Source organism: Psammomys obesus, unplaced genomic scaffold (genome assembly GCF_907164565.1).
Source record: "Psammomys obesus unplaced genomic scaffold, mPsaObe1.curated_primary_1811, whole genome shotgun sequence".
In the NCBI taxonomy this organism is placed as follows: Eukaryota; Metazoa; Chordata; class Mammalia; order Rodentia; family Muridae; genus Psammomys; species Psammomys obesus.
In genome coordinates this window covers 3,745,991-3,766,778 of record NW_026586383.1, presented here as the reverse complement: position 1 = coordinate 3,766,778, position 20,788 = coordinate 3,745,991, and the positions used below count along the sequence as shown (strand labels likewise).

The following is a 20,788-nucleotide window of genomic DNA, read 5'->3' as shown; positions in this document are numbered from 1 at the left end:
GATAGATAGATAGATAGATAGATAGATAGATAGATAGATAGATAGATGAGATCCATGACTTCACTAGGCACTGGTGGTTTAATTAAGACATGGAGACTTCTATATAGTTTAAAGCTCTTGGCCTTTGCTGGGGCATCTCTCAGCTAGCTAGTAATGTATCCCAATTTATCTGCCAGCCATTTCTCCACATGGTTCTCACTGCTTGCTTCCAACTTCATCTGTTTCCCTTCCGGTCTCTTCCACTTTTTCCTGTGTCTCCTGCCTCTCCTGTGTCTGCCCAGAAGTCTTGCCAAACCCCCTACTTTCTGTCCCAGCTCTGGGCCATCAGTTTTTTATTACACAGGAAGCCACATTCCAGTCGGAACCATTCAGCTGTAAGACAATGCTCAATCCATCTCTTCTGGGTTGCCCTTTGGCAGGAGAGAAAGGACAAGCATTTACAAATAGAAAACTGGTGATGGACCATAGAAATGACAATACCAAAATCCTGCCAGCACTTAGCACTTAGCTCTCTGCCAGCACAGAATTAACAATGGAAAATACAGGGAAACACTTAATATGAGGGAATATCATCCTAATATCTCCCCCTTTTAGCCCAGGAAATGGCTTTAACTCTAACATCAATAAAGTATACACAATAAGAACAATTATGAGAACTTTCAGGTAAGAAATTATATTCACAATAGCCAGTCCAGTCCATTGATTCATTGGCTACTGCAGAGACATAACAGCCAGTCTCCTGACCCACCACAAAGGAGTAGCAGCATCTGAGCCACCTTCTGGGTCTCTTCTTCCATGTCAGCAGCCAAGATTTTCAGGAGGTCTCTCATGGTCAAATCTAATCTTCACTAAATTTTCAGGAACTCATAGCTTTTTGTTTTATGTAAAAATAAAAATGTATCCTCTTCCCCAGTGGAATGCATTTTCTAATTTCCACTCTGAGGTTAACATATCCTTAAAGTATATAGGCTGCTTTAACTCATCAGTTTTTGTTTTTGTTTTTTGTTTTGTTTTGTTTTTTTTTTTATTCAGTGTTTTCAGCAGCTGTGCTACCTGTCTCATTGATATTTTAAAAATTTAAAGCTAATAATATATTATGTAATCTATTTCTGGGCGATCTCATATCCCACTTTTATGCACATCTTCTTCAAAGTACAGCTAGCTCTTTCTACAATTGCTTGATCTGTAGGTTTATACAGTATACTTGTATGTTTTAGGTTATAATAGTTAAACATTGTTGCATGTTACTGGATATATATGTTGGAGATTTATCAGTTTAATCTGTAAAGGTTAAGATAGTCATCACCTCTAATAAACAGAATCAGTCTTTTCAGAACTCGAGTCAGAAGCTATTGGAATCCCGAATAGGTATCAATTGTATTATGTACATCACTAAATTTTCCAAACTCTGCAAAATGAAACATATCCATCTGCAAAATTTCATTTCTTTGGGTCCCTTTAGGGTTACTTCTGGCAAATAATGGAGATTGATTATATAAAGAACAAGTAGGACAATTTTTTTAAAAATTTCCTTGGCTTGTCATGAGGTCATCTGGTTATAGGAATTTTTTCTTTAAACTTCTACTATTTACATGATTCCTTTTATGAAAATTTGAAGATTTAATACATTTCCTACTAATATACTAATAATTGTTCTATAGCATTTCCTAGTGCCAATATCCTGGCGAACCTGTATGAGATTGAATATGGGTTACATATAATGCTTTGTTATACTTATACAAAGTAATACTTTGTAATACTTATATAAATAACAAAGTTAAGTCTGAAGCACCTGGAATAAGTTCAGCAGTTTCTATATGCAAAACAAACCTTTCTGCTTATTGAGAGTCAGTAACTACATTAAGATATTCTGGAAAACCAAGAAGGACCATGAGAATAGCATATAGTTCTGTGTTTTTAACTGAAGCATATGGGCTTTGGATTATTTTACTTCAATTTCCTGATTTATAACCTGCTGTTTCTAATTTATTGGCATTTGTATAAAAGGTAGGAGCTTTAGAAATTGGTCTTCCTCTTACAATATGAGAAAGAACCCAACTACTTCTTTTTGTAAATTGAAGTTGCTTGCTTTTGGGGTACTTGTTAATTTCTCCCCACAAAATTACTGCAAGCTCATTGCCAGTCTTCACTGATTACCCACAATGAGGTAATTTCAGCATTAGTATAAGTCGCTGTAATCTCTCTTCCTGCTAACCAATGAAATCGATTCTGAAGCTTTTCCTTTCAGAATCAATTCAGAAACATTTTCTACATAGGTCTTTAATTTTTAACTCTGCTCGTGTGCTAAACAATATCCATTCTAAGATATGATCTTCTCTCTGCATAAGAATTCCTGTGGGAGAATGAGTAGAAGGTAAAATAGCCAAAATACAATAAAGCTTGGGCTGCAAGTGGTCCACATGAGCATCCTATAGTTTCTTTTCTAACAGAGCCAATTCTCTCTTAGCCTCACCTGATAATTTTCTTGGACTTGAAATAAATTACTTACCTCTTGAGTAATTAATCCAATTGTGGGCTGTAGCCAGTTAATATCTCCCAGTAATTTTTAACTCCTTCAGAGTTTGTAATTGATCTCTTCTGACTTGTACCTTTTGTGGCTGGATTTTCTGTACAGCTATCCTATATCCTAGATAATAGAATCTTCTCTTTGTGCTTTTTCAGGATCAATTTGTAATTTCCAACAAAGCAAAATTCTCTTTACTTCAACAAACATTTTTTTTCTTTTCTTTCTTGTTTTCAGAATATGAAAGTTTATTGCTGTGTTTCCATTGTCAAAATTTATGATCTTGGTCTTTCCTTCTTGCCTTTGTATAGGGCCAAGAGAGACACACTGGCTTAAAGCAGACTCCAAACTTCAGGAAAGTTACTTACAGCATGACCTTCTCAACCAAATCCAGCAACCAGAACTTAACCATTTTCCTCGATGAAGTTCAATCAGTTCATGGGGCATGAAGGCTGTGATCTTGCTGTTTTTGATGAGCTTTACCCTGACACACTTCTGGATAGCAGATTTTGGCTGTTTGTCTTTAACCCCTACTTTTTCCACACAATTCTCTTTGCATGAGGGGCACCTCCTAAAGAATTGGCATTCAGATCTGTCCCAAGTGGTCTTTCTTGTATTGTTTATCATGCCACTTCTGGTCAGTGACTGCAGAGCTTCCTGGCAGTACAGAGACCACACTTACTCACCTTGCCGGCACCATGGGCCCCATAGAAAAAGCAACAAACATTTTTTTCCTAAGGTATCTGTATCATAATGAGCCAGTAAGATGTCATCCATATAAACCCTCATTATCATATCCATTGATAATGAGTTATTCCCACTATCGGGGAAAAACAAAAACAATATTTCCATGAAGGGATCTTTAATATTGAGTTGTTCCTGCTATTAGGGAGAAGGAAAAAAAATTAAAAAACAAAAAAGCAAAAAACCAAGAAAAGCTGGGCGGTGATAATGCAGGCCTTTAATTCCAGCACTTGGGAGGTAGAGGCAGGTGGATCTATGTTCCCTGCCAGCCTGGACTACAAAGCAAGTCCAGGACAGCTAGTGCTATACAGAGAAACTCTGTCTCAATTTTCTTTAATATCAAAGAAGAAAAAAAGAAAGGAAAGAAAGAAAGAAAGAAGGAAGGAAGGAAAGAGAAAGAAAGAAAGAAAGAAAGAAAGAAAGGAAAAGAAGAAAAGAAAGATAATGAAATATATATATATATATGTGTGTGTGTATACATATATGTATGTGTGTATACACATATATATATGTGTATACACACACATATATATATGAATATATATACACATATCAAATCTTGAAAATATATATTTTATTTATATCTTAAAAATTTCAGTTTATTCACTTTGTATCCCTGCTGTAGTCCCCTTCCTCATCCCCTCCCAGTCCCACCCTCCTTCCCTTTTCTCCTCCCATGCCTCTCTCCAAGTCCACTGATAGGGGAGATCCTTCTCCCCTTCCTTCTGATCCTAGCCTATCAGGTCTCAACAGGACTGGCTGCACTGTTTTCCTCTGTGGCCTGATAAGGCTACTCCCCCTCAGGGGAGGTGATCAAAGAGCCAGCTACTGAGTTCATGTCAGAGACAGTTCCTGTTCCCATTACTAGAGAACCCACTTGGAGACTGAGCTGCCTTGGGCTACATCTGTGCAGGGGTTCTAGATTATCTCCATGCATGGGCCTTGGTTGAAGTATGAGTCTCAGAAAAGACACCTTTGCCCAGATTTTTTGGTTCTGTTGCTCTCTTTGTGGAGCTCCTGCCCCCTCCAGGTCTTCCTATCTCCTTCTTCTTCAGTGTCTATGCCCACTTACAAAACATTTCTACTTGTTTCTCTTTTACTGCTTCTATACTTTAATATTTATTTCTGTACTTAAGTTTCTCTAAACTCTGTCCTCTGGGGACTGCCTTCTCTGAGCATGTTACCAGCTCACAGAGCAGCACGTGGCTGCCGGGAAACCACTGCCACCAACCTGTGCTTCCATGTCTGGATTCTCTCTTCTGGGTCTCCTGTCCTGAGCCTGTGTCTTAAACCTGAATCTAGTGCCTAAGCCTGGATTTCCTGCCACACATCAGGCCCTGGATATTAGAGGTCTTTTGTCAATCCTGCTTGGAGTTTAATTAAAAGACGAAGACTTTAATATAGTTTAAAGTTACTGGCCTTTTGCTGAAGCAGTCTCTCAGCTAGCTACTAACTTAATCCTAATTGATCCACCATCCTGTCTCCATCTGGAACTCACTGCTTCTTCCAGCTGTATCTCTCTCCCTTCTGCCTTCCTTGGCATCTTTTTGATTCATGTGATTATCCCCATCCCAAGTCTCACTTCTGTACTTCCTGCCCCAGCTCTGGACTGTCAGCTCTCTATTACACAAAATCCATATTCCAGTCTGAAACAATCAGGAACAAGACAAAGCCCAATCCATCTCTTCTGGGGTGCCCTTTGGCAGGTGAGGCAGGACAAGCATTTACAAATAGAAAACTGGTGATGACCCATAGAAATGACAATACCAAAATTCTGCCAGCTCTCTACCAGCACAGAATTAACTACTGAAGATACAAGGACACACTTGCCCAGTGTGAGAGCAGCTCATTGAAGCATTTCCTTCTTGCCCAGCCTGTCTTAAGTCTAAGCAGAGAGCTGTTGGTTACTGCCAAGATATATGTGCCACTACTGTATCCTTAGGGCTGGCGTGTCATGACTGCAGGCGGAGATTTTTCAGCACACCTGCTCTATGTAGGGTTCCTAGACACTTCTGCCTTCCTTCCACCCACTGGAGAGAGGTAGGGGAGAAAGAAGGTTATTAGGTAAAGGGGGTTGTAGACCTTTCTAGAAGCAGTCCCTAGAGTCCACTCTTCTAGTCTCTTGTGTTGTCTATCTAGTACTCTGTGTTGTCTATCCAGGTTCTGTGTTGCTTCTTCTTTGGGCTAGACCTTTTGAAGATGTTTTGGATGCAACTTTTGGAAAAATTAGTAACTGAGGCAGTCTGTGAGAGTGAATCACCTGGCTATTTGCTTTGTGAAGACATTCATGTCTCAGGTGATAGAAGTTATCCCTGGTCAGACCTAATCTTTATAAGTTTTATTGGTAACCATATTCTGTCATCCTCCATAGATACATAAGCATAACCATGTCACCATCTCAAAACTATTGCAGGTTTCCATTTTAATGTCAACACATCCTTATAGTATGTTGATTCCCCTAGTTCTTCAGTTTTGTTTTTTTTAATAACTCAGTGTCTCTCAGCTGCTGTTGTTCCCTTCTCACTAACATTAAGAAAATTTAGAGTTGGGCTGGAGAGAGCCCGTTTAAGAGCACTGACTGCTCCTCCAGAGGACCTGGGTTCAATTCCCAGCACCCACATGGTAGCTCACAACTGTCTCTAACTACTGTTCCAGGTGATTTGACACCCTCACATAGACATACATGTAGTCAAATACCAATGTACATAAAATAAAATAAAACAAAAAACAAATAAAATGAAAATTTAGAGTTAATAAAGCGTTATTTAAAGTCTGTCCCTGAGGTTTTTTTCTTACTCTTCCTTTTTGTAAAATAAACATCTCTTTTAAGATATGATTGGCTCTTTCTACAGTTGATTGTCCTGAAGGATTGTTTGCACTTTTCATTGAAATATGCAAAGAATTGTTTCATCTTATTGGATGCATATGTGGGAACATTATCAGTCTTAGTTTGTACAGGCATCTCCGTATTTGTCATTATTTCTAGTAAGTGTGTAATTACACAATCAGCCTTTTCAGAACTTACAGCAGTTGCCCATTGAAACCTTGAGTACGTGTCAATGGTGTGGTGTATATACCTTTGTTTTTTAAATTTTGCAAAATGAAAAACATACATTTGCTAGATTTCATTTTGTTTGGTTCCCTTAGGGTTACTACCAGTAGCTAACGGAATTTGGTTGTATAGAGAACATGTAGCACATTTAAAAAAAATTTCTTTGGCTTGTTGCTGAGTGATAGAAATTTTTTCTTTAAACCTTCCCCATTAACATGCTTCTCATGAAATTTGGAGGCTTCTAACACATCTCTAGTAGTAATTGATCAATTTCCTCATTTCCTTGTGCCAATGGACCTGGCAAACCTGTATTAGACCAAATACAATGGATAGTTTTTACTTCTGATGGCCTGTTCTAATCACATAAATAACAAGGTTAGTTCTGAGTTATCAGCAACAAATTCAGCAGTCTTTATATGCAAAACAACTCTTTCTGTATATAAAGAATCCATAATTATATTAAGAGATTCAGGAAAATCTCATAATGCCATAGGATTCTGATTTCTGAACTGAGGTGTATGGACTTTTGATCGCCCGGCTTATTCCGTCTGACTTGTAACCTACCATCCCCTTCATGTTCGCATCAGTATGGGATGTCGGTGCTTCTGGAAGTGGTGTTCTCTTTCCAATATGTAGAAGAATCCAATCAGTTCTTTTTATAAACTGAATACTTAGGATATTTCTTATTAATTTCTCCCAAGGCTCTTTTCCAATCTTCATTGATCACCCACAATGATATGATCTCAGTATTAGTAAGAGGTACCACAATTTTGGCTGAGTCTGTTCCTGACAATTGACAGTCTTATTCTACCTTCTATAATTAATTCAGAAATTGTTGATGATTATTAATATTTAATATTGACTTATATTTTAGTAAACAGTGGTTATTCCTAAACCAGCTGTATACCCAAATCACCACACAGTGATTAGGATTCATTTAATTAACCCTGAGCACAATGCTGGGCAATAATTACTCCATCCTAAACCTCCAAGCCTGCATAGCTTCTTCCCATTCAGATTTCCCACATTATACTTGCCTTTTAGTCATATCTTAGGTCCGGTTCATCTCTCCGGTGTTTACTGGTCCTCTCCTCTCACTCTTCTCCCACTCCTTCTTTCTCCTCCCCTCTGGACCAGGATGTCCTACCCTAATTCCCTCCATTGCTCAGGAATTGGCAAGTTGTTTTTATTGGCAACACAGAGAACAAATGGTAGCATGTTTACACAAACTTGAGACATGTGATGCTTAGAATAGGCATCACAATGAAGTATCTGGATTGAAACAAGATAGTGGGGTAGGTAACTCAACATTTGAATGAGCAAGGGTAAATTGTATACATTCCACAAGAACATTATACCAATAAGAAGTCTTTTCTATTTATGTCTTCAATTTTTTACTTTATGTGATAAGAAAATCCAGTCCATAATACTATACTCCCCTTACATTATGAGCACAGTATGAGAGTGACCTGAAAGCAAAATGTTCAAAATACAATCAAGTTTAGGATCAATTCAATCCACGTAAGCATCTTGCAGTCTTTGTTCTACACGAGTTAACTCTTTTTCTGCTTCAACTGTTAGATATCTTGGACTGTTTAAGTTTGAATCTCCTTGAAAAGTTTGAAACAAACTTTTGAAACAAAGTTTGAAATTACTTAACTCATAAGTACCAAATCCAATTTTAGGCCTCAGCCAGTTAATATCTCCCATTAATTTTTGAAAATTGTTAAAGAGTTTGCAATTGGTCCCTATGGATCTGTACCTTTTGTGGTTGAATTTTTGATTGACTGATTTTATAACCGAAATAACTAAGTGACTCTCCTCTTTTATTTTTTTCTGGAGCAATCTGTAACCCCCAATTTGGCAGAATTCTTCATATTTCCTTAAACATTTTCTCTATGTATCTGCATCAGAATCGGCCAACAAGATATCATCCCCGTAATGATACATGATAGATAGACGAAATTGCCTACGGATTATTTCTAATGGTTGTTGCACAAAATATTGACATAAAGTTGTACTATTCAACATTCCCTATAGCAACACCTTCCAATGGTATCTCTTTATTGGACCACCATTATTCAGAGTAGGTACTGAGAAAGCAAACCTTCCCCTATCCTGCTCATGCAAGAGTATTATGAAAAAGCAATCTTTCAAGTCAATTATTATTATTATAGGCCATGATCTAGGTAACAAAGAAGATAAAGGAAGTTTAGGCTGTGAAGGACCCATTAGTTGAGTTACTCTCTTGACTGCTCTTAAATCTGCCATCATCCTCCATTTTCCAAATTTCTTTTTCTTTTTCTCTTTCTTTCTCTCTCTCTCTCTCTCTCTTTCTTTCTTTTTCTCTTTCCTTCTTTCTTCTTTTTTAAAACAGATCTTGCCTCAGGTTTATTTGTAAAAACAGCATAGGACACTGGTCATATGGAAATAGTGTATAGATGGATGTGTCACACCAGTCTGTATGTCTTCACATTGGCAGAAGTCTTTCCTACGGGGCCTTCATGGGGGCCTGGGCCCCTTTGGGAGCCTGAGCTGGAGCTGAAGCCTTGGCCTTAGATGGAGCTGCGGCCACTGCCTTAGTTTGAACCTTGGGCTTTGGTTGGCAGAGCCTACGACCCTTGGCCATGTAGCTTGGAATCCGCTTCCCAAGCTTGGGGTGAGCGATGAAAGCCAGAGGGCTGCATTAGTGGCTCGGGCACTTTGGCATCTTGGGTTTAGCGGCAGCAGGCTTCACAAGGGCTTTGATGGCCTCTGCTTGCACATTCATTGCCTTTGCATCGTTTGCCTGCATCTTCTTAAGGCCTTTCTTTTGCTTCTTGGCAAAGTGCATGTTCTTTAAGAACTTGGGGTTCACCCCCTTAAGAGATTCGTGTCTTTGTGCCCAGGGTTTCTTGATGCCATTTCTATGCCATTTGCGGGACTGGTTGTGTGTGGTGTGTTTCTTGGACTTGGCCATGTTTGCACACTAACCCACGGCTCCCGCAGCATCTGTGACTGGACCCCAATTTCTTTTTTACAACAGAGGGAAATTCCATGGGCTGGTAGGCTCTTCTATATGTTGAGCCTCCAGCTGCTCTTGTACAAGTTGTTCAAGTGCCTGTAATTTTTCTTCTGTTATGGGCCACTGCTCTTGCCACACAGGTCTGTTTGATATCCAATTCAGGGGCAAAGCTGTTGGTATTTCAGCGGTGGCCCCTCTTATAAATTTGGAAACTCAATTCCTGTGATGTCCTGCTGTTTGGAGACATTCAGGTCAGGCTCAGCTCAGTAGTCTTTCAGCCACGCAATTGAAGTGCTTGGTGTCTCCAGTAACAGGGACTAACTTTCCACTTCTAGGGCCAAACAATAGCCTGTGATGTTTTAGGAATGTTGGACAAACACTCAAAAGAAGGCTTCTCATGGCTGATGTTGGAGTTTTTATTAGATGGTCTTTATCTCTTGAAGGAAGCATTTATACACAGACTTAAAGACTTACATGTACTATAGGGTTTTAAAAGGTAGATATTTAAATTTGTCTCTACGTTTTTCATCTTATATGCATTGGTGTTTTGTCTGCATAAATGTGCACAGTGTCCATGGAGGCCAGGAGCGTGTCAGACCCCTTGGAACTAGAGTTTCAAACAATTGTGAGCCATCATGTGGGGCCTGGAATTGAAACTGGGTCCCCTGGAAGAGCAGCCAGTGCTCTTAACCACTGAGACATCTCTCCAGCCTATCACATGTCTCTTTAATTGTCCTCTGAAGGGCAAGTGAGAGAGCCCAGCTTATTAGGGTTACCAGGGTAAAGATTAGCATATACAAAGCAGGACAAAATAAGAGTTTGGCGAGGCATTTTCTTTCACTGCAAGAATGTCTAGCATGATCAAGTCCTTGGTTTCATTCCCAATATGAGGTCCAGTTCATATTAAATATGGCGAACTAGTGATACCAAAAATAATTTAAGTTCAATAAATGGAATCAATAAATAAGTTGGGGTTGGGAATACAGCTGAGTGGGTAAAAACACCTGCTGCCAATCTAACAACCTGAGTTTGATCCTCAGGACCTAGAGTGGAAGGTGAGAACCAACTGCTTATACTTCTGTCATCTCCACAAGCATGTTGTGGTATGCATACATGTCTGAATCTGAAATTTGTTGTTTTCTGAAGGAGTACCTTAAATTTTTTTAAAATGAGTACAGGCATTTTGTCTGCTTGTATGTTTGTGTATCATGTGTGTCCAGTACTTGCACAAGCCACAAGAGGGTGTCAGATCCTATGGTACTGGATTTACAGACTGTCGTGAGCCACCATGTGGATGCTAGGAATTGAACAGGGAAAGGCAGTGTGTCTATGGATTTTTCCTTCCTTCCTTCCTTCCTTCCTTCCTTCCTTCCTTCCTTCCTTCCTTCCTTCCTTCCTTCCTTCCTTCCTTCTCTTCCTTTTCTTTTTGAGACAGGCTCTAAAGTAAACCCAGGTTGGTTTCAGCTTGTACGTAGGCGAGGGTCAATCTTAACTCAAATGACCCTCCCATTTTTAAGATTAGCCAGCCATTGTAGAAAGTATGTCTGTTTCTCTTGGTTACTGACACTGCTGATGGGCTAAAAGCCAATGTAAGGAATTTCTCTGGTCTCTGGAGCTTCATTTTGCTTTAACTTTTTTATTTCTTTCTGTGGACTCTGGAGTGAGCACAAGTATTTGGGAATAAAACCCACCATTTTACAGCAGGGAATGTTAGTAGACTGTTTGCCTAGCACACATGAAGCTCTGGATTTGATCCCCAGCAGTTCAAGATCAGCCACCCACGCTATATGAGACCCTGTCTTTAAAACAGAAAACCAAAGCCTCCAAACAACCCCACCCCCAACAATAGTAACAAATCCCAACAACAAAATTCCAAACTACTGTCTCTTTTAAGAGAGTAACTTTTAAAACCTCACCTAGTGCTAACCTGAAACTTTTGAATGGAATGTGCTGTAGAAGAAAATTCAAGAGGATTGAGTTGGTCTGATGGCTATATGGAATCACCTGGGAAGAGTCAATGACGGATTGTCTGTATCAGTTGGTGTGGGTCTATCTATGGGAGATTATCTTAATTATATTGAGAAAGCTGCTCACCTTGGGTGACACCATTCCCTGGGAAGGAGATTCTGAACTGTTAAATAAAACAAGCAGAAAACAAGCATGTGTGCATTCTCACGGCTCTCCGCTCTTGACTGTGAATGGACTGTGACAAGTTCTCTCAGTCCCTGCTGCTGGGATCTCTCTATGACAGACTATGAGCTCAAATTCAATTCCCCCAAGCTGTTTATATTTTTTCTTTTCTTGTTTGTTTTTCTCTTTTTGTTTTTTATTTTTTGAGGGTAGTTCTGGCTGTCCTGGACTCTCTTTGTAGACCAGGCTGGCCTCAGACCCAGAGATCTGCCTGCCTCTGCCTACCAAGAGCTGGGATGAAAGGTGAGAACCACCATGCCCTGCTTACCAAGTATTTTTAATTCATTCATTTATTTTTTATTTATTTTTTTGATGAGTGTTTTGCCTGCATGTATGTAAATGTAGCATGTGCATGTTTGATGCTGAAGGAGGGCATAGAAGGCGGCGTCGACTCCCCTGGAACTGGTTGCAGATGGTTGTGAAATGCTGGGGACTGAACCCAGATCCCCTGAAGAACAGCTCTTAGAGGCTGGGGGCCGTTCAGCCCCCTGCCACCTTCAGAGTATGTTTATCTCAGCCGCAGAAAAGGAAACTACGACAGCTGGAAACCAATCATTTGGTAGGATGTATGTAAGCTGTTTTAAAATTTGAATTTTTTTCCCTCTAAAAACACTCAGTGAGAAATAACCTCACCACTCTGTTCAATATTAGTGACAAGAACCAACAAAAAGCCACCTCATGGAAGACAGAGTTGGGTGCTTTCACCTGGCCAGTTACTAGATAGGACCTTTCTAGAGTTAGACTACAGCTTAGGGAAAAAGGAAAAAAAAACACCCAGAATTCTGTAAGAGTATGAAACCCAGAAGAACTAAACATGTTTTAAAACTCAAAATTAAAGTATTCTTAAAAAATATGCAAAAAGGTGTACTATGCAGAAAGGTCCTAGCTATTTGCTCAGGCTGGTCTTCCAACTTCTGGTCCAAGCTACCTTCCTGCCTCTGCCTCCCCAGTAGCTGAGCTGTGAGCTCGGTGTACGACACTACTAAAATTCTTCTAATTAATTCTCAACGGTGCAGTAAAGGTCCGATATATTAGTTTGGGGGAGAAAACCAAACAAAGAAAACATTTAAATTTTATTTTTATTTACTTGTATTGTTTATATGTAGATTCACAGTGCGGGTGCTTAGGTTACAGAGGGTTGTGAGGTATCTGAAGTGGATGCTGGGAAGTGAACTCTCAGGTCCTTTGGAAGAGTGTGATGGCTATCTTGGTTGTCAACTTGACTTCATCTGGAATTAACTAAAAACCCCAAAGGGACACACCCTTGAGGGAATTCTGCTTAATTTCAAGGGGGAAGATCTACCTCTACTCTGGGTCTTTCGAGGTGGGAAGACCACGCCTTTTGATGGACGCCTATACAAAGATGTGGAAGAAGGGAGGTTTTTGCTCTTTGCCTTCTTGCCTCACCAGCAAGTCCATTCCTTCACTGGCATTAGAGCCTGCTTCTTTGGGATTCCCACCTATACTGAAGACCAGCTGAGACATCAGCCTCATGGACTGGACAACTACTGGATTCTTGAACCTCCCATTCATAGGCGGCCACTGTTGATTAGCTGAGCCACAGCCTGTAAGTCATCCGAATAACTCCCCCTTTCTATAGATACTGGGAAGAGTCATTCTGAAATTCTGACCAATACAAAGACCAAGCACTCTAAACTGCTGAGCCATTTCTCCAGCTAAAGACACTTAAACGGCAGCTTTGTATGACTATCTTTAACAGCTGATGTCTTAAGTATGTTTCTGACATGAACAAAGTCAAAGTATATGCATATAGTGATCTGAATATCAATAACTTTTTCAGTCTTATCAACTTGAAATTATGGATGCTTTTTTTTTCTTTTTATTGGTAGGACTGCGGTTCTCTGTGTAGCTCTGGCCGTCCTGGAACTAACTCTGTAGACCAGGCTGGCCACAACTCAAAGATCCACCTGATTCTGCTTCCTGAGTGCTGGGATTACAGGCTTGCCCCACTGTGTGGGTTACTTTTCGTTTGGAAACAATGAACCATGCTTTTCTTTTATGTAGCTCATTTATTTCTTCAGTGCCTACTGCTGGACCAAGGGCTAGTTCTAATTTTACTATTCAGCTCAAATCACTCCACTCAGTTGCCAACAATAATTAAAATATTATTTTAAAGCAGAGCCAAAATTAAATCAATATAGTAATGATTATGAAATACACTAAAGGTCATTGAATCCACAACTCTACTGAGCGGAGTTCAACGTCTGAGCTGTGGGACACACATGTACTTATATATACTGGACTGTGGTTGCTAGTCCTGATCTTTGCAACTGAAATGCATGTACAGAATTCAGGAGAACGTAACTGGTCCGAGACCCATGTTTACAGAAGAGCCCATCCCTCTTATCACATAGTTGGACAGAATCAGCTGAGTTACACTGATAAGGTTTTCAAGTAATGTTATGTACAGTTTTATTGCCAGTATATGCACAACAGTAAGCATAGAACTATAAATACACAATGTCATTAACAGTAGAAAACAAAACTGTTACGGGTAGGGGAGGGGATATGGAGTATTATCTTTTCTTGCCGCTAAAACAGAAAAAAAACAAAACAAAGGAAAAGCCTAAGACCACTCATCCATCCCGCTCTCTCAGCTGATGTTCTTTACATACATTTCTACATTCTTTCAGCTGAACAAAGTATAGATAACTCTGTAACAATAGCAAACTGTTTCCCTAATAGCCATTTGCTTTCCAGTCAAATTCACCTTATGTTAGGATTAAAAAGAAGAAGAAGAAAAAAAAAGTCAAGATGAGAAATCAATAGTATCCTGGTTCCAAATTATCTAATTTGGCCTTTCACCCAAACTGGTAATATTCGAAAGTTGGCTGCACATGAAATTAATAGCTTTAGCAGAGGTGATTTAAATAAAAATGTTAAAAGGTAACAAAACATCACCTTTGAAGAAGTTTTCCAAGACAGCACAGGCAAGCGGGTCAGTTAAAGTGTCAGCCCTGAAGAGGTAGAGAGTGTGAGCCTATTGAGCAAGAGCCTTGGCACCATCCTCTCTCTCATCAGGATCAGGGTTTTCTCAAGACAATTTCATGGTCAAAGGAAACCAGGTTCCACCATTCAACAAAAAGGTGCTGGTTGAATGCCATGTCAATAATTAGTTTATCAAATGAGAAACAGAAGACAGTCAAAGACACACATGCACTTGATTTTTTCATCTGTTTCCATTATCAAGTCTATTCATAAGTGAATTTGATATTAATAAATACAACAAAAAGCATCATTCACAACAAAGATAAACCAAAAGGCTCTGCAACAAAACCTTCCATTGTAATAATTCCCATGGAAACCTAGGCAGGTGATTTGGTGCAGCTTTCTTACGGGGTCAGAGAAGGGGCACGGCTTTAAATAAAGGTGGCAAGATCAAGAACCAACAGACACTATCAGTCTTACAGAACTGGCTGAGTCTATGACATTTCTCTTTGAGGTCCTCCCGAAGAAGTCGCAGCTAATGACACGTACCACCGCCACACCAGCAGAGTCTGGCCGGAGCTCCAAGTGGCCCTGCTTTGTCTCACATTATTGTCAATATTTCTAGCATAGGACATGATACAGAACAAAACTCAAAAGTAGCAATAAAAATATTCTTCTGCAGTTGAATAAAGGCAAAAAAAGTTTAGACTGTTAAACTTTTAAAGCTTGAAGCATTCCTGTTTAACCAGCATTTTAAAAAATTTATACAATCATAACACTGGCAAAAGTTAATGGGAAGACAAAAAAGTACAAACATGTGAAATGGTGAGTTAGATTAAAAAAAATTACTTTGTACTGATCAACTGATGTTAATACTGCTTTTCCTGAACTTGGAATAACTATCATAAAGTTACATGCAGACAGAGGACATCCCTGTGTTACAGAAAATACAAAACGGGACAAAACAAAAAGCTAGAACTGGGAAACCATAGCTGAGTTCCAAAGCTGTACTTGATAGTTTCCTTTCCTTGAGGAGGGCAAGCAGCTGTCCTTGCAGAGACCTGGGAGTCTCCATCTACAGCACTAACTCTGTCCGGGGACGTCAGTAGTGGGATCAGCTCCTGCAGAGCCCGTCTGTGCACGTTTGATATAAAGGTTCAGCAGCTTCATCTGTGGACCAAACACACACAGCACTTGGACAAACTGCTGCAATTATGATACTATGGTATGAAATCACCATATGAATGATTTACTATGAAATACTATGAAATCATATACATACATGTATGAGATCTGAAAGAAACATGCTTGGAGACAGGGTCTCACGTAGCTGTGCTGTCCTTGAATTTGCTATGTGCCTCATGATGACTTTACTGTCTGATCCTCTTGGTTCCATCTAGATCACCATCATGCTCAGTGTCTGTGGTACTGGGCTCCGAACCCAGGGCTTCAAGCATGGTAGGCAAGCAGGCTACAACCGAGCTACATGCCTTACCCCTTATGTCTATTTTTACTTTGTCTTTTTACTACTTAAAATGTGAGTTTGATCATAATAATGACAATTGTTAGGGCTTGGGAAAACTCTAAATGAAGGTAAATATCTCCAGTTAGCTGCTCTCAGCTATATTTCAACCATCACACTTCATTCTCATCCTGTAGACCAGAACAAGTTTCCAAGCTCTGGTAGTGTTAATACAAAAAAATAGCCTTTACTGACTTTTTTTTTTTTTTTTTTTTTTTTTTTTTTTAATCTTAAGGATGAACCAGAAAATTTTAGCTGAAGACACCAAGTCAGAGCTGCATGCTAATCTGGATCACAGTAAAAGTGCAGGAGGAGCTGGCGGAGTGGTGGCGCACTCCTAATCCCAGCACCAGGACAAGACTGCCGCAGGTCCAAGGCACCCCCAAACCAGAACAAAGCCAAACCACAAAGCTGGGAGAAGTATAACATTTGCTCATCTGTCTGCTCTTGGAAACAGGATCTTGAACCGTAGTCTGGCCTGGCTTGGAATCTGCTGTGTAGCCTAGACTGGCCTCCCAGCAGTGACTCTCAGAGCTTGTAACGGAAGCCATGATCCACAGGGAGCAGATCAGCTGCAGGAGCTGTTCACTGGTGTCCTGAGCTTCAGAATCGCAGACAACAGTTTAAAAAAACATCCTGACAGATGGTAATTCGAGACTCCCAAACTCAGCTGTCTGCTCCTTGATCACTTCTCCCTGGTGGTGTGACCTAGCCACCCCACAGAGGATCCTGGCAGTACTGATGGGACCTGACAGGCTAGGATCACACAGGAGGGGAGGAGGATTTCCCCTATCGGTGGACCAGGGGAGAGGGAAAGGGAAAGATGAGGGAGGGGGCTACAACTAGGATACAAAGTGAATAAATTGTAAAATAATAATAATTAATAATAATAATAACAGTAAAAGAAAAAGAACATTCCAGGGGCTTTGGTTTGGTGCCTTAGTCTTGTGTTAAGAAGTGGAGGCAGCAATGTATAAACAACCACATGAGGCTGATGGGCATGTAGTGGGACCAAGGACAGCAGTGTCCAGAGAGATCTGTAAAGCCTAGTACCTACTCACCAGTGGAGAAAATGTGGGTGGTGTGACAGATACAGAAACTAACTGGGGTTACCTTGAAAAGTACGGCAAGACTGAACCACAAAGTTAGGACAGAGTAGAAAAAGGGGAGAATTTGTTTTTCAGAATTCTGATCGTGAAACAGTTGGTAAAAATTCTGCTCAGAAATGCTAATGGGTACAAACTGTAAGTGCAAAGGGCCTTTCTAAGTAAAAGATGCGGCCTGCCAGATCGCAAAGAGGCCATGCAGGTAGATCTGAGCATTCTATGGATTGTGGAGGACACTTTGGAGGCAAAAAGTACTTTTGGCCATGGTGGAAATTTCAGGGAGACAGGAAGCTACAGTAGTGAAGGTGTTATGGCAGCACAGGTGTTATGGGAGATGTGATGGTGGCCACTATGGCAGTGGTATAGGAGTAAAGGTGGCTATGGCGGTAATGGACAGCAAGAAGTTCATAATGGATCTTACCATGAAGTTCAATGACAGTAATGGTGGGAGCTCTAATTAGTCTGGAAAATATAATGGCCAACAGCCGTTAAACTATGGGCCATGATGAGGGTAGTATCGGTGGAGAACTCTTTGGCAGTCCCTATGATGGTGGACATAGTAGAAGAAGGCTTAAAGGACATGGCATTTCTTGGCCAGAAAGAGGCTCTCCAGGGTAGGTGGTGTATAAAGATCTGCCACAGAGGCAGCTGTGGACCGTATCACAGCACTACAGCTGCAGCAGGAAGCCCTTCTACAGAGATGCTCCAACTTCAGGACAGCTACTGACCAATCAGGTTCACAATCCTGAGTTTTGTTTTTCTACAGAAGGCTCTTCTTTCCATCTCCCTGTGTGAGGCACGCTGCCTGTGTGCCGCAGTGGTACCAGAAATAAATGAGAAATGTGCTTGGTGTGGTGGTCACAGCTTCAGTGCCAGCACTTGGAGGCAGAAGCAGGTGAGCTCTGAGTTCAGGCCAGATGTAGTTACATGGTGCGACTCTGTCTCAGAAAACAAATGAACCCAAAAACTTAAGAACAGACAAACAAACAAAGCAAGTGATTCTTGTTTAGCCTCTCAGGTGCTAGCACGACAGGCCCATAGGGTGTGATAATCAAACTTTCAGGGGAAATTTCTAAAAACTTCAAGTGTTACATATTTTGGGAGATATAAAGTTATCTGTGAATAATTTCATCTACTGACCAGTCTAGACACAGGGGTGGGGAGGGGTAGAGGTTGGAGTGTCAGCTGTCACATCCCCTTACAGCAGTCTCCCAACCACCCACAGATCTGCTGCTGTAGGGAAGAACAGCACAGACCTCAGGAGCAGAAAGAGCTAACAGGCAGCTGGAGGAACGAAGGCGGAGTGAAAGCTCAGAGCCCTATTTACCAGGAGCTGAGTGACAGGGTTGCCAGGAAACGCACAAAGAGAACTATGTTTTCAGACTGTCATGGCTGCTACCTTAGGAGCTCAGGGCTACTTACTTTACTGCCAGTGAGTTGACTGAGATGTGGCTTTAGTTCATCACCAATCACCGCATGAACAGCTACCAGGCAGAAGACGCAAGCTTTCCGGACACTGCTTTCTGAGTTATCGTAACCCTAGGGAGGAGAGTCACATTAGCATCTCTGACAGTGTAGGAAAGCCACCTTGAAGGACAGAAGAGAGCACTACCATGAATGCTCACCTGTACCAACTTTCCACCCTGGGGACATGAAATGATAGAGCTCTCTTCTCTATCCCACCTCACATCCCAGCTGCCAGTGTTCTTACCACATTCTTTCTTTAGAAACTGCAGGTCTACACCTGCCCTGTTCCAATCCCCTTTGCAAACATCTCCAGAGAACCTTCTGAGCATTTGCTCTGGAACAGTGAAGACCTCCTCACCACCTCGTAAGAACCTATCAGATGCTGTGGTTTGGCAGTCAAGGCCTCCCTGTAACCCAGGCCTAGCATGTTTCACATATGCCCTGTTCTTTAAATAAATGCAGTCTAGATAGCATACTTCCCTTACGCTTGGACATACCCTGTATTTTCTCCCAGAGTCCACAGAAATCCTATTCATAAGTGCTAAATCAATTATCTGACATATACACAAACACTTTACCAAGTGAAGACTCCATCTCTACTAAAGTCAAGATGTTTCTAAAATGACTGCAAAACATGTAAATATCAGACATCTTTCTAAGAGAAACTCTTCATAATAAAAGCCATAACTATTCAATTTGTATCATTTTATATAAATTATTTCTTATTCATTTATTAATTTTTATTCATTTTTCACAATCCTAATTTCATTGTTCTATACTATTGTAAATTTAGGTTTTCTGTGCTATGAATGAGCCCAGAGCCACTGAGCTGTACGCTCAAGCCTAAAGCTCTAAGTTTAATTCTTCTGCCACCTCTCCCCTGTTGACTTTCTAACTATAAGTAACACTCAGATACTACTGTACTGACACTCACATACTGAAGGGCTTGCTAAGTGACCCGGATAGGCCAGGTTAACAATGCTGAGTGTCCAATGAGATAATAAGTAAGCCTTCTATAAGAGTTTCCCAATCCATAGTCAGGAGAGAGCTGGGTGGGAAATGATACTCAGAAAACCCTTTGCAAAGAAATCAAATAGAGAGTTAAAGGAGGACGAAAGCTGGCTGGGACCCTGAGTGCAGTGGGAATGGAGCTCAGTTGGTAGTGTGCTTGTCTATGTCACACAAGGCCTTGGGTTTGATCCCCAGTATTGCAAAAAACAGTTGTGGTGGCACTTGACTTTAATCTCAGCAATGTAAAGACAAGAGGATCACAAGTTCAAGGTCACTGTAAACTAGATATCGAGTTCAAGGCTAGTCTGGGCTATATGAAATTCTTGATCTCAAAAACTAAGGACAAGGTGCTAGAGAGATGGCTCAATGGTTAAGAGCACTGGTAAAGGAACAGAGTTCAGTTGTCAGCACCCACATTGACGGCGGCTCATATACATCTGTTAACTCCAGTTCCAGAGGATCTGATGCCCTCTTTTGGGCTTTGCAGGCACTGCATGCATGGTTCAAGACATACATATAGGCAAACAAAACAAAACAACAATAACAAAAAATAAACACAAAAAACTACCCATATACATAAAATAAAAATAAATAAAATCTCAAAAAAAATATTAAAAAGTACAAAAGGGAACAAAGGCTGAACATAGCTGACAGAGACGTACATGACCTCATAGAGAAACAACATAGCACTCTCTATGTCTGAAATAAATTCCTTCATGAAGGAGAGCAGATAAACTAGAAGGGCTGCTGTGGTGGTGCATGACTTTAATCGGAGGACTTGGGAGGCTGACGCAGGCGGATCTGAGTTCCTAGCCACCCCGATCTACACACTGAGTTCTAGGTCAGCCAGAGATATATACTAAGACCCTGTTTCAAAATTCGGAGGATGAGGTAGGCAGGACCAGCTGGGGAGCTGCCTGAGATATGGTTCCTTCTGGCTGTGAAACTTGTGAAGGAACTTTCGAAGAGGCACAACATCAGAGCTGTACTTGGGAGGTCTCAATCTGAGACCAGCTTAATCTGGTTTCTATTGGCTTCCTCCTACTGCGCAACAGCTACCATAAACTTCACACTCCCATGTTACGGCCTTGGCATGCTAACCTGCCTCCAGTTCACTTTGTCATCTCCACTTCCTAACCATGCCATGTGCCTCTCCCATTTCTGGGCACCTATGGCAGCAGAGCACGGGAAGCTCCAGGGCTGCGACACCCCCACACAC

General features: G+C 40.8%; 1 protein-coding gene and 2 pseudogenes across 9 annotated transcripts in view; all 3 read right to left on the bottom strand.

Moving 5' to 3' along the window:
- Positions 1-2,799: 2,799 nt before the first annotated feature.
- On the bottom strand, positions 2,800-6,896 carry LOC129672248 (40S ribosomal protein S23-like; annotated as a pseudogene).
- A 1,878-nt stretch (positions 6,897-8,774) lies between these two features.
- LOC129672371 (60S ribosomal protein L29-like) lies at positions 8,775-9,279 on the bottom strand (annotated as a pseudogene).
- A 4,638-nt stretch (positions 9,280-13,917) lies between these two features.
- Positions 13,918-20,788, bottom strand: part of Clasp2 (cytoplasmic linker associated protein 2) — a 177,086-nt gene continuing 170,215 nt past the window's right edge. For all 9 annotated transcript variants that reach the window (XM_055601779.1, XM_055601780.1, XM_055601781.1 and 6 more), the window contains 2 exons: positions 18,514-18,630; positions 13,918-15,633 (listed from right to left, as the gene is read on the bottom strand). In XM_055601779.1, coding sequence (XP_055457754.1) covers positions 15,547-15,633; positions 18,514-18,630 — 204 coding nt within the window. In that variant the 3' untranslated portion in view covers positions 13,918-15,546. The remainder of the gene's footprint in view (positions 15,634-18,513; positions 18,631-20,788) is intronic.